The sequence below is a fragment of the Pimephales promelas genome, chromosome 4 (assembly GCF_988280905.1).
Source record: "Pimephales promelas chromosome 4, fPimPro1.hap1.1, whole genome shotgun sequence".
In the NCBI taxonomy this organism is placed as follows: Eukaryota; Metazoa; Chordata; class Actinopteri; order Cypriniformes; family Leuciscidae; genus Pimephales; species Pimephales promelas.
In genome coordinates this window covers 9,581,685-9,593,833 of record NC_142772.1, presented here as the reverse complement: position 1 = coordinate 9,593,833, position 12,149 = coordinate 9,581,685, and the positions used below count along the sequence as shown (strand labels likewise).

The following is a 12,149-nucleotide window of genomic DNA, read 5'->3' as shown; positions in this document are numbered from 1 at the left end:
AAGTTCACATCAAAGACCATCAATCTGAACATTGCTGTGGATTTTAGCACTTTAAGTAAATTTTTAAAAATGAAGCCCTGAATTTTTGAGTCTGGGATAAAGGGATGACAAAAAAAAGTCTATATAATAAGTAATAAGTATAAAAAAATATAATAAGTAAGCAAAAAGGTATGAGAGGCAAGCCCGATCTCATGAAAGTTCATAATATCACGAATGTCATTTCTCGTGCCAATTACCAATTATACGCCAAAAATTGTTTTTGCGTGTATATGGTACACGTTTTTCGCATGCATATGATACGCACTTTATGGCGTATAATAAGTATGAACTCCCCACCCCCCTTCCCCCTAAACCTACCCAAGGGGTTTTGAGTGCGTAGCATATGCACGCAAAAACCATTTTTGGCGTATAAATGCGACAAATGCTTTCATGAGACTGTGTTGGAGAGGCTGTGCTGTATCGTGAATAAGTAATGGCTGAAGGGTGTTGTTAGGCATGACGCGAAGCGGAGTAACCCCTTCAGCCGTTACTTATTCACGATACAGCACTTGCCTCGGGTACCTTATTGCTTTTATAAAACGGTTAGCACACAATAATAATATTCAAGTAAAAAAAAAATGTAGTAGTGCAACTTTCATGAAGTGAAATCACTAAAAGCCTTCTTTCCGCTAGAAAAAAATGTCCCTGACCGTGAACAGCAACAACGTTCCAACGTGTAATATGCATGAAAGCTCAAATAAAAACTACATAGGAACTACAGTGTTGCACAGTGATAAATAGAAACATTGGGTGAAGCGGTCGTTTTATCATGAATAAAGCACAGCTTTGGTCTTTTTTTTTTCTGTCTAAAATTAAGGTCTTAATAATTGGTTCTTATTAATACCATTTGAATTCTAGACAGAAAAAAGACCAAACAGTCTCAGACAATTTTGTTATATCTCCATCATTTTTTTTTCTAGCCCCTGGGACATAAGAGTTAAGGGATATACTCATTCATGTAAACGGGTTTCAAAAATGCCTAAACTAAAGAGTTGTCCTTAGCATGAATCAGATATTGTATTGGCACAACACTCTGGCTATTAAATTTTACTGGCTTGTGATGCAGGATTTAGGACCCTTCTTTTAAAAAGTCTATGAGAAACCATCGGTCCATGATTCCCACGCACTTCTTCCTATCACTTGCAGCAATGAGTGGGGTTGTTGTTGGTCAAATTTAATTCACACAGTAGGAGTATAGTTAAATGAGTCATTCTTCTGTCTTAATGCACCATGTGTTGCTGCTCCAGGGAGAACATTCCAGTCAGGGATTGGTATAAGATGGCATTGTTGAAGTACATTAAGCCTGGAGCAGGAAAGACACTTTTCACTCTGTGAGCATGTCATAGAGGCGTATTAGTCCAATTTATTGCAACCACAGACACTTGCTCAAGTAAACATATGATTATTCTGAACTTCTCTGTGTTACTTTCTTTTGAAATGGGCAGTTCAAGTGGAGTTCAAAGGTCAGAGGGTCAAAGCATTTGAGTGTCTGGTAAGGTTGGGTTGGGGTGTCTGTGAGTTATACAGACAGAAAGAGAGATTTCAGGTAGACAAGAATCTGACAAGCAGTAGATGAAAAATAATAAAACCTAATGTTTCTGTTTACAAAAGCATTATTTTACGAAACATAATCTGTACAGAAATTCCGTGAGTTATATATCTGAAGGTACTTTAGACATTCAATAACAATCAAGAGTATATTTTAGTTGTATAATGTATATTGACAAATGTTATAGCTGTTAAATTTAGGTAGACTAAATTTAGGTGGGTAAATTCAACAGATGTTATTAAATCTACTCAAACAAATTCAGTGCAAATTGTATTTCAGTTTTACTGAGTAGATTCAATGCGTTTTTTTTACAGTGTTGGGTTGAGAAAAAAAATCTATCAAAAAATCAGTAATTCAAGGCATGCTTTAAAATTAAAAAAAATGTTAGCTATAGCTATTTCATAACATAAAAAGTTTGAGAGAGAGAGAGAGAGAGAGAGAGAGACATAGAATTAAGGCAGTTCTTAAGGCAACAGGGGGTCAAACACAGGATAATGGTGTTCCTAATAATCCTTTTGATGAGTGTATGGCTGCTATTTTATGAGAAAATGTGCATCCATATAGAACATTATGGATAATGACATGGATTGGACATTACATTCAGGGCAGGAATGGGAATTTAAATTAATTTAGCAGAAATTGCAGGTTCATATACTAGTAGGCAACATTTAAAATCACATTAAGAGTCATGCATGGGACTTTTGTGACGTGACACCAATACAGCATGTAATAGCAAGTTTAGAAAGCATGTCAGAGGGTTTGATTGACTTGTGCAAGTATAATTGTGTCAACATGCTGCTTTGTTTCTTGTTTCACAAGAGTTAGAAATGGTTTTGCAAGCAATTGTTTTAAAGCAGAGTGTGAGAAACAATGTGAAAGGCTGAAGGGTATTGGGGATTTTCCATTTTATAACAATGCAAGGCAAAGTTTAGTGTGATCCATTTGGGAATTTAAAAATGATCAACACATGTGCACACACATATCCTTGACAATAAACACAAGCACATTTGAAACGCAAAGGTCAGTGTGAATGAAGTTACGATTACTAGAGGCACATGCCTCTGATTAGGCCTATCATCACAGACCTTGCACTGACCATCAACAGCCAATTGCATTTCATAATTCTACAGCACATGGAGGATATGAGAGCAGTTACAATCATCATCAGGCTGATGAGCACAAATTAGTGACACACAAACCATTTTACAGCTTGCCACACACATACACACATGCAAATACAACCCAGTTTACTCCAAAGTCAAGATAAAAGAATGTACACAAACTAATGTATTGTATTAAGAAAGAATGACAGTTTTTTTCTGAATCGCTAAAATCTATTTTTTGAAATCATTACTCACTTTCTAAAACCTAAAACACAAAACCAAATTTTCAATCCACATTCAGGGAACCTCTGACTCTTCCAACACATTCTCATCCCAAGACGTCATCTAACTGACGCTTTTGACCATACGTCACAACGCATTCTCACCCCAAGGCGTCACCTTTGACCATGCTTCAATATTTGACGTTTTAGGCGCCCTTTAGCGTCACTTACATGACGCGATCCTACGGCGTCATCTAACTGACGCTAAAGGAAAGCGTCAGTTAGAGGACGCGGTTAGGTTTAGGTGTGGGGTGGGGGTAGGGTACACGCGATCCTAGGGCGTCATCTAACTGACGCTAAAGGGCGCCTAAAGCGTCAGATATTGAAGCATGTCCAAATGCTTCCCAAGGCGTCAGTTAAGTGACGCCTTGGGGGTGAGAATGGTCTGTACGTCAACATCCGATGTTTTAGGGTACCCTTTACTAGTGCATCATCTAACTAACGCTTTACCTTTAGCATCAGTTAGATGACGCGGGCAGGTTTAGGTCTGGGGTTAGGTCTGAGTTAGGATTAGATAGTGTCATCTAACTGACGTTAAAGGGTACCCTAAAACGTTAGATGTTGACGTATGGTCAAAAGTGTCAGTTAGATGACGTCTTGGGATGAGAATGGGCTCACTCTTCTGGTAAAATTGCCTCAAAACCATTTTACCATTGCTCAAAATCAAACAATGCTTTCAGATCATACACACAGCAAGTCAAAATTATGAACACTATATCATTCATTAGACACTGAAAAAAAAATGGAGAACACAGAATCCAAAGCATGCAGATAGAGAAAAAAGGGAAAAGATGTATTACAACAAAGTAAACTAATTGTGCAATTACATTAAAAAAAAAAGTATAGTAATGACAACTTAACTTGTAAGTATTGTATTGTACTGAATATTGTATAGCCCTAGTATTGAATGTCTGTATATTCAGCACTTGCATACTGAGAAAATACAATGACCCAACTGCAAAAGCCTAAAAAGTTACAGTAAAAAAACTCTAAATCAAGGTCAGTGAGAGATTGATTCTGCTAGCATCATGTCTTCATGTTGGTCCAGCCGAAGGATTTTGTCCACATCACAGACAATGTCATCTCTGCAGGCAAAGGGAAAAACCCTAAAGCCAGATCCAGCCTTGTCAACACTCTCCACAGCTTGCTCCTTCTCGTCCTCCTCTTCCTCTTTATACACATACTCTTCCTTCTCTCCCTCTTGTATTGTTTCCATCCATGTTGGATCAACATTCAGTGCAACATTTTGAGTCAGTTTTACCACTGACACTTCACACTTTGCATGAACTGAATTAAAATAAGAGTCTCTGTATCTCTCAAAATATTATGTGTAAAATCTCTCTGCAATCTATTCTGAAAAATCAACACAGTTTCACTGATGATCTAGAACCAACAGCAAACCCAGGATAGAGCGGCTGAGTGAATGTGGTCTGGACCGTGTGGACGAGGCTCATTGTGTCAGAGACCCTGTAGAAGGACAGAGTTCCTGCACTGTGATCCACATACACTCCTATTCTTCTGCTGAAGGACACTGCACGGATATCAGTGCGTCTGTTATTGTGTCTGAATGTGTAGCTGGAGGAAGAGCAGTCCAAACTCCAGGACTGATCATTACCTCCAAACCAACGCTCGTTACCCAGTCCCTTCCTGCTGATGCTCTTATATGACAATGATATATACACACGACTCCCAGTCCACTCGATCTCCCAGTAACAGCGTCCACGCACACTCTCTCTACACAACACCTGAGAATAACTATCAAATCTGTCTGGATGATCAGGATACGGCTGCACTGTGCCAGTGTCAGAAATCACTCTGTTCCTCTCAGACAGATGTATGAGTTTATTCACTGTGTTCAGATCCAGAGTGAGCTGATGGGAATCTGATGGAGAGAAAACACACCAGAAACACTTCATGAATCAATGTTCAATGTATTTGCAGCATCTCAGTACAGCTGAGCAAATATCCAGTGTAAAGCATTATTTACATGATCAATTCTAAAACTCTTATGTCATGATTTGTTTTGCCTTCTACATGAACTTCATAGTTACAGAATTTAAATATTTAGGATTAGTCTTAGATCCTCAACTTAAATTTGAAAAACATATAAAGAAAATCCAGAAAACATTACAAAGTAATCTCAATTGTCTTAAATTAATTAGAAGCTACATTCCAAGCCAGGCAGCCTTATCATGGGCACAAGCCGCTCCCACTGCAATCAAACGCATAAAATCTTTATATAATAGAGCAATAAAACTTTTGGATAAAAAACCATTAAGTTATCATCATTGCAGCATCTTTAAGAAATATAATTTAATGAATTTTGATAGTTTTATGAAATTATCCTTTCTTAAACTAATTTATAAGTGCATTAATAATCTAGCACCTGAGCCACTAAGTACATTTATTGTGAGACAGGACAACATCCGAGTCACTAGGAGCTCCACAAATCTTGACTGTAAAATATCATACTGCAGGACCAGTTTTGGACAGACAACCTTCTCTGTAAAGAGTTCTAAACTCTGGAACTCTTTACCTTTTGAAGTCAAGACTGTGTCGGACTTTAAGATGTTCATTTCCAGGCTGAAAAATTGGTTAAAAATAAACCAAAACTGTACTCATTTTTAACTACATTTAATTATTAGAGTTGTATATGATATGTCAACGCATTCTCACCCCAAGGCGTCACCTTTGACCATGCTTCAATATTTGACGTTTTAGGCCCTTTAGCGGCTAAAGGAAAGCGTCAGTTAGAGGACGCGGTTAGGTTTAGGTGTGGGGTGGGGGTAGGGTACACGCGATCCTAGGGCGTCATCCAACTGACGCTAAAGGGCGCCTAAAGCGTCAGATATTGCAACCCGGTCTCATCCCAAATCGTCATATAACTGACGTTTTGGGACGTCTTTTGACCATACGTCAATATTCGCCTTTTTAGGGCCCCCTTAAACGTCGGTAGATGAGGTTATGGGATCCTAACTCTACCCCATACCTAAACTTAACCCTAAACCTAACCCGTCACCTAACTGACGTTAAAGGTAAAGCGTCAGTTGTATGACGGCCCGGGATCGCCATCTACCGACGTTTAAGGGGGCCCTAAAAAGGCGGATATTGACGTATGGTCAAAATACATCCCAAAACGTCAGTTATATGACGATTTGGGATGAGACTGTGTTAGATATTGAAGCATGTCCAAATGCTTCCCAAGGCGTCAGTTAAGTGACGCCTTGGGGGTGAGAATGGGCTGGATATGTATGTATGCTTATTAGTATTTTTATTAGTAGTATTATTTTTGTATTATTATTATTATTATTTTTATTGAAGTAGCTAATCATGTAAATTTGTATAAAAGCCCTTCCAGGGACAGGAGTTGAAAATTAGCTATAGCTATAAACTTTATATGCAACACTTCAGTGACATGCTTGATCTTGACACTATGTTTGTTTGCATTGTCCCTGTCAAATAAATAAATAAATAAATAAATAAAATAAAACAGGAACACGTTCAGTGTTTTCTTAGTAACTCACGTTGTAGGAAGTCGTTCCTGGTCTTGAGATTCATGTTGGTGAAAGTGACTGAGGAAATAAACAGACACAGTGTGAAGAAAATACATTAATTTCTGAGACATTTCTAATATGATGTTGTATGATGTACTAATTTTAAGAGCAGATGAATCTCCAGGACCCTGGTTTATAAAACACACCTATTGGATTAATCTTAAATTCTCTGAATTTCATCCTACGTCATGTGTATAAACAATTGTTCCATGATGACAGGCAGTGTTGGGTGTAACTAATTACTAAGTAATTAGTTACACTAATTACTTAGTAAATACTTACTAATTACTAAGTAATTAGTTACTGTAATTTAATTACTTTTCCCTTGAAAATGTAAAGTAAGGGATTACTCTTCATTTATCTGTAATTTAATTACAGTTACTTCTGATGTAATTGAGGTAAATACTGTGTATAGATCAATCCGATCTCACAGCGATTCTTATGCATTTTATGAGGTGTCTAAATATTACAACCGCACTCGTACAAATTCGTATTAATTATTGTAAAATATGTATGGAAAAGTGTGAAATGTCATTAGATCAGACATAAAACAATAGTGGGTTTAACATCAAAATGTATTGTCTGATGCTTAAAAAACTACGTTTTTATAATGGTCAGTTTAAGGATAATTCATGCAATTTTATAGTATTTATTTGAAAGAATTAAAACAGATTCATGTCTATCCTTGTATTATTCAGCTGGTTGAGATTGATATGGGAATTTGAAAGTAATTAGTAATTAAAAGTAATTAAGAGAGTAATTGGTACAGTAATATAATTACACTGTTGAAGAGGTAATTAGTAACTAGTAATTAATTACTTTTTTAGAGTAACTTACCCAACACTGATGACAGGTTCTGTATTTCTGAATCATCAGGGGATATTTGTGTAGGTGGATTTGATGCACTTGTTCACATTGCACTTGAATTTAAGATGAACTGTGATTTAGAAGCTGAGATGCATTTAGGGACATTTTGTGCAAATGTACATTTTATAAATCGTGGGAATATTTCGGAAACTGTCTGATCCAAAGATTTTGGATCTTTCAACCCACATCTGTATGAACAAGGAGCAGGACTTCACCTCCATCTGAGATCTTCTTGATCTCCTCTTTGAAATCCTCCAGTTTGTCTATCAGGTGACGGACAGATTCTCTCATGCCATCAAAAGAGGAGAGAAAACTGAAGGGAACATCGGGTTCGTCTGTAGATTCAGGAGGTGCTGAGAGAGACTGGAAACTCTACAGAAAACAAATTAAAACTCATCAGCTCCACACTTCAGCTAATAACCTGAACCGCTATAGATCTGGTTTACTTGACTTCTCTTCATAACTCGCCTCAATCTAGCACTTTCATACATCAGCCATATTCTTCTCAAATTCATTATTTAATGCTACATTAAACTGTCTTATAGTCTAAATGTACATTACTGTAAGGATCCCAAGAACAGGTTTTGTTTGTTTTTTATAAGCATTGTTAATATACAGCCTCACTTTCTTTTTGGAGTCTTCATGGACGAATTCAATCTTATCTTTGTAGATCACCTGACCCAATTTGGAAACCATTGCTGAAAATATTGCAGTAGAAATAAAATATTCCATTAAAAATATTATGAAAAATCTAGTTGGGAGGATATTGATACCATCGAGTTCACTAATTTCATCAGGATACAAGAAACCAGAAGGTGAAATGAAATAGTTCACCCAAAAATGAAAATTAGCCCATGATTTACTCACCCTCAAGTCATCCTAGGTGTATAAGGCATTCTTCTTTCCAACGAATACAGAGTTATATTAAAAAATGTCCTTCCACTTCCAAGCTTTATAATGGCAGTGAATTGCTGTTTCAACCCGGTCTCATCCCAAGACGTCATATAACTGACGTTTTGGGACGTCTTTTGACCATACGTCAATATTCGCCTTTTTAGGGCCCCCTTAAACGTCGGTAGATGAGGTTATGGGATCCTAACTCTACCCCAGACCTAAACCTAACCCTAAACCTAACTGAAGTTAAAGGTAAAGCGTCAGTTGTATGACGGCCCGGGATCGCCATCTACCGACGTTTAAGGGGGCCCTAAAAAGGCGGATATTGACGTATGGTCAAAAGACGTCCCAAGACGTCAGTTATAGGACTTTTTTGGATGAGACTGTGTCAGCTGTTTCTGTTTTGAAGTCCATCAAAGTGCATCTAACCATCATAAAAGGGGGTTAATAAAGGCTGATGCGTTTGTGTAAAGGGGGGAGTATTTAGATATAAAGGAAAATTAGATATTAGATTAGACATATTTAGATATATAGGAAATCGCAATGGAAGACGTCAATATATCTAAATATGTTTAGATCTTCACAGTGAAAGGTAAAACTTCCGAAATGAGTGACAAGCAATATATCAAGCAATATATCACTTCCGGTGCATACGCAGACCGAAGCGCCCATGCCTTCAGTTCAGTTGGACGTGGCTGTGGTTACAAGAGGTAAAAACGATATAAATACTGTTCATTTTCTCACACATTTTCTCACGCTTCGTACCTTAGGCCATCAATGTACGCTTACGAGTCATTAAATCGTGTTTAATTTTGACATCTCTGTGCATGCTCTTTGAGGCCCCATAAATCTCCATTATATGACTGATAGACAACCACAGTTTGACCTAAAAATTTAAAAATTGAAAATACTGTGGAAACAAAGACACTTACATCTTGAATGCCCTTGAGGTAAGATAAAACATATCAAAAATTAATTTCAAAGTGAACTATCCCTTTAAATAGAAGATGATCCGCTGAGATGCTGACTGATGATTATTTCACAACACTTGACTGTGAATGACCACATCTCAGTCAACGGCTCATTCTGCTCTCATGAAATGTTTCTCCGTCATAGCAGGATCTTGCTCAAGTCCACTATTATCCTGTTCTTTTAGATCTTTGTTACCTGCAGGAAATGAACGTGATTGTGTGCTTGTGAAAGCTGCTCCAGCTCAGCGTCTCTCTTCCTCAGATCATTGATCTCCTGCTCCAGTCGCTCCAGTCGTTCTTCAGCTCGTCTTACTGCAGTCTTTTCCTGATCTCTGATCCGCTGTGTGATCTCAGAGCGGCTTCTCTCAATGGAGCGGATGAGATCAGTAAGGATCCTCTCACTGTTCTCCACCGCTGTCTGTGCAGAACGCTGTAAGGACACACATCACAATCACACAGTGTCTTCAGGAGGACTGAGACGAGACGGGTCCAAACTGAGACGTCTCAAACTTCTCTTCTTCTCCAGACTCACCTTATGAGACTCCACAGCCTCCACCAGCTGCTGAATATCTTTCTGTCTTTGCTGGATTCTCTGACGGATCTTTATCTGTGTCTCCTTCAGCTGTTTCTGGAGGACAAACCAATGACAGGAAATGACACATAAAACTGTTAGCACATAAACATTAAAGCTACATGAATCCAGAGTTGGTAAAGTGGGTAATGGTCTTGCATGGTAAGTTGTTACTGTCTGGTTTAAACCACTGATTCATGGTTTCCTGAAATGAATGTCTGTAGTATTTCATCAGTGCCTAGTTTTATATCATTAGCAATAACCTCACTTAATCAAACCTCATTGGTTCTTGCACGTCGGTCACATGACTAAACATCATGATGTTGTCGATGACATAGATGATGACGTACATGAGTTAATCACTGATTTGATTTGATTGATGAATCAAAGTTTGGTAGCATACTTTTAAAAAGTGTACTTATTATGGAAATAATATCATTTGAATTGTGAAATAAATGTGAACTGAACTTAATGTTTTCAGACACTGAACATAATGAACATAATGTTTGCATGTTAATTGCTATTAAATTAAAATGTGTTATAGGTTAAATATAAATTTAAAGCAGTTAGCTAGTGACTTTTTGACCCACTTAAGGATTTAACGTAGGTTCACTTAAAATAAATAAATAAATAAATAAAAAACTTTTGCTGATGCTTTACTCACCCCCATGTCATCCAAGATATTCATGTCTTTCTTTCTTCAGTCGAAAGGAAATTAAGGTTTTTGGTGAAAACATTCCAGGATTTTTTTCCATATAATGGACTTCAATGGGAACCAAACGGTTCATGGTTCAAAAAGACAGTTTTAGCGCAAATTGTTCAAAGGGCTTTAAACGATATCAGACCATGAATAAGGGTCTTATCAAGTGAAACGATCACTCTTTAAAAAAAATAATAATAATAACAAAGCTTAAGTTTTATAAGCTGAAATGGTCGCCTTGCTCTGTTCTGTGAGGCACATTCGTGACTCTCCTGTTCGAACTCGTTTATCAAAATGAACAAATCTTTTTTCGTGTCATTTGGTTCATTCAACGAACGAAATGAATGAGTTGACTCGGGAAAAGATTCATTCATTTTGATGAACGAGTTTGAATAGGAGAGTCACGAACGCGCATCACACTTTAACCCTAACAAAGCAAGGCGACCATTTGAGCTTATAAACCTTAAACTTTGTTTATAAAACTTAAAAAAAAAAAAATTAATGAGCGATTGTTTTCACTTGATAAGACCCTTATTCATCGTCTGGAATCGTATAAAGCCCTTTGAACAGTTAGCAGTTTGCACTGAAACTGTCTTTCGGACCTTGAACCGTTTGGTTCCCATTGAAGTACATTATATGGAGAAAATCCTGGAATGTTTTTTATCAAAAATCTCAATTTCTTTTTGACTGAAGAAAGAATGATATGGACATCTTGGATGACATGGGGGTGAGTAAATTATCAGCAAAAGTTTTTTTTTTTTTTTTGGAGCTTGAAACTTTTGTACCTCATTGACATTCAATGTATAGACATTTCATGACTGTACATTCCACAGAAGAAAGTAAGCAAAAATGACTTGGAACAACATAAGTATATGAATACAACTCTTTAATTTCTGCGTGAACAATCCCTCCCAGTTCATACCTGTTTCTCTGTCCTCTGTGCTGCTGTTGATACAGTATTGTGGTTTTTATGTTCACACTCCTTACACCACACACAAATGCATTGTTGATCAGTAATACAATACACGTCTAGCTCTTTGTCATGTTCACGGCAGATCATGTCCTGCAGTCGTTCAGTGGCATCAATTACTTTGTGTGGCTTACGAAAGTGAAATTCCTCATGACGGTCAAAATGAGTTTGACAGTAAGATTCCTGACACACCAGACAGGACTTGACGGCTTTGCATTTTCTTCCAGTACAGACGTCACACTCCACGTCTCCAACTCCAGCGTAACAGTCAGCAGGAAGTATAGTCTTCTTCAGTTTCTCCACCATTTCAGCCAGAATGGTGTTTTTAGCTAAATCAGGTCTTGGACTGAAGGTCTTTCTGCACTGAGGGCAGCTGTAGACTCTCTTCTCATCCTCCTGATCCCAGCAGCCTGTAATACAGATCTTACAGTAACTGTGTCCACAGTGGATAGTCACTGGATCCTTCAGGAGATCCAAACACACAGGACACATGAACTCATCCTGAGAAATCTTGGCTTCTGCCATTTTACTGCATGAATAGAGACACAAACACACAACAGCTCAACAATAATTCAGTTTCAGTTTCCCTGAACTGAGGAGCTGAAATGATTTCCTGCTTCTGTGTTTGAGTGACGTGTGTAAAAAAGGAG

The 12,149-nt window shown here is 37.6% G+C and overlaps 1 protein-coding gene across 3 annotated transcripts; it reads right to left on the bottom strand.

The window, feature by feature from the left end:
* Positions 1-2,478: 2,478 nt before the first annotated feature.
* LOC120471727 (stonustoxin subunit alpha) lies at positions 2,479-12,149 on the bottom strand. 3 transcript variants are annotated; one of them, XM_089129920.1, is made up of 6 exons: positions 11,452-12,149; positions 9,791-9,886; positions 9,455-9,688; positions 7,576-7,765; positions 6,497-6,544; positions 2,479-4,854 (listed from the first exon to the last, which is right to left on the bottom strand). In XM_089129920.1, the coding sequence occupies exons 1-6, from the start codon at positions 12,022-12,024 to the stop codon at positions 4,334-4,336; spliced, it is 1,662 nt and encodes a 553-aa protein (XP_088986046.1). In that variant the 5' UTR covers positions 12,025-12,149; the 3' UTR covers positions 2,479-4,333. The 3 variants fall into 3 exon arrangements, with proteins under 3 accessions (XP_088986046.1, XP_039517560.2, XP_088986045.1); XM_039661626.2 differs by having other exon boundaries at positions 7,609-7,765; positions 11,452-12,144; XM_089129919.1 differs by lacking the exons at positions 7,576-7,765; positions 9,455-9,688; positions 9,791-9,886; positions 11,452-12,149 and adding an exon at positions 7,364-7,566.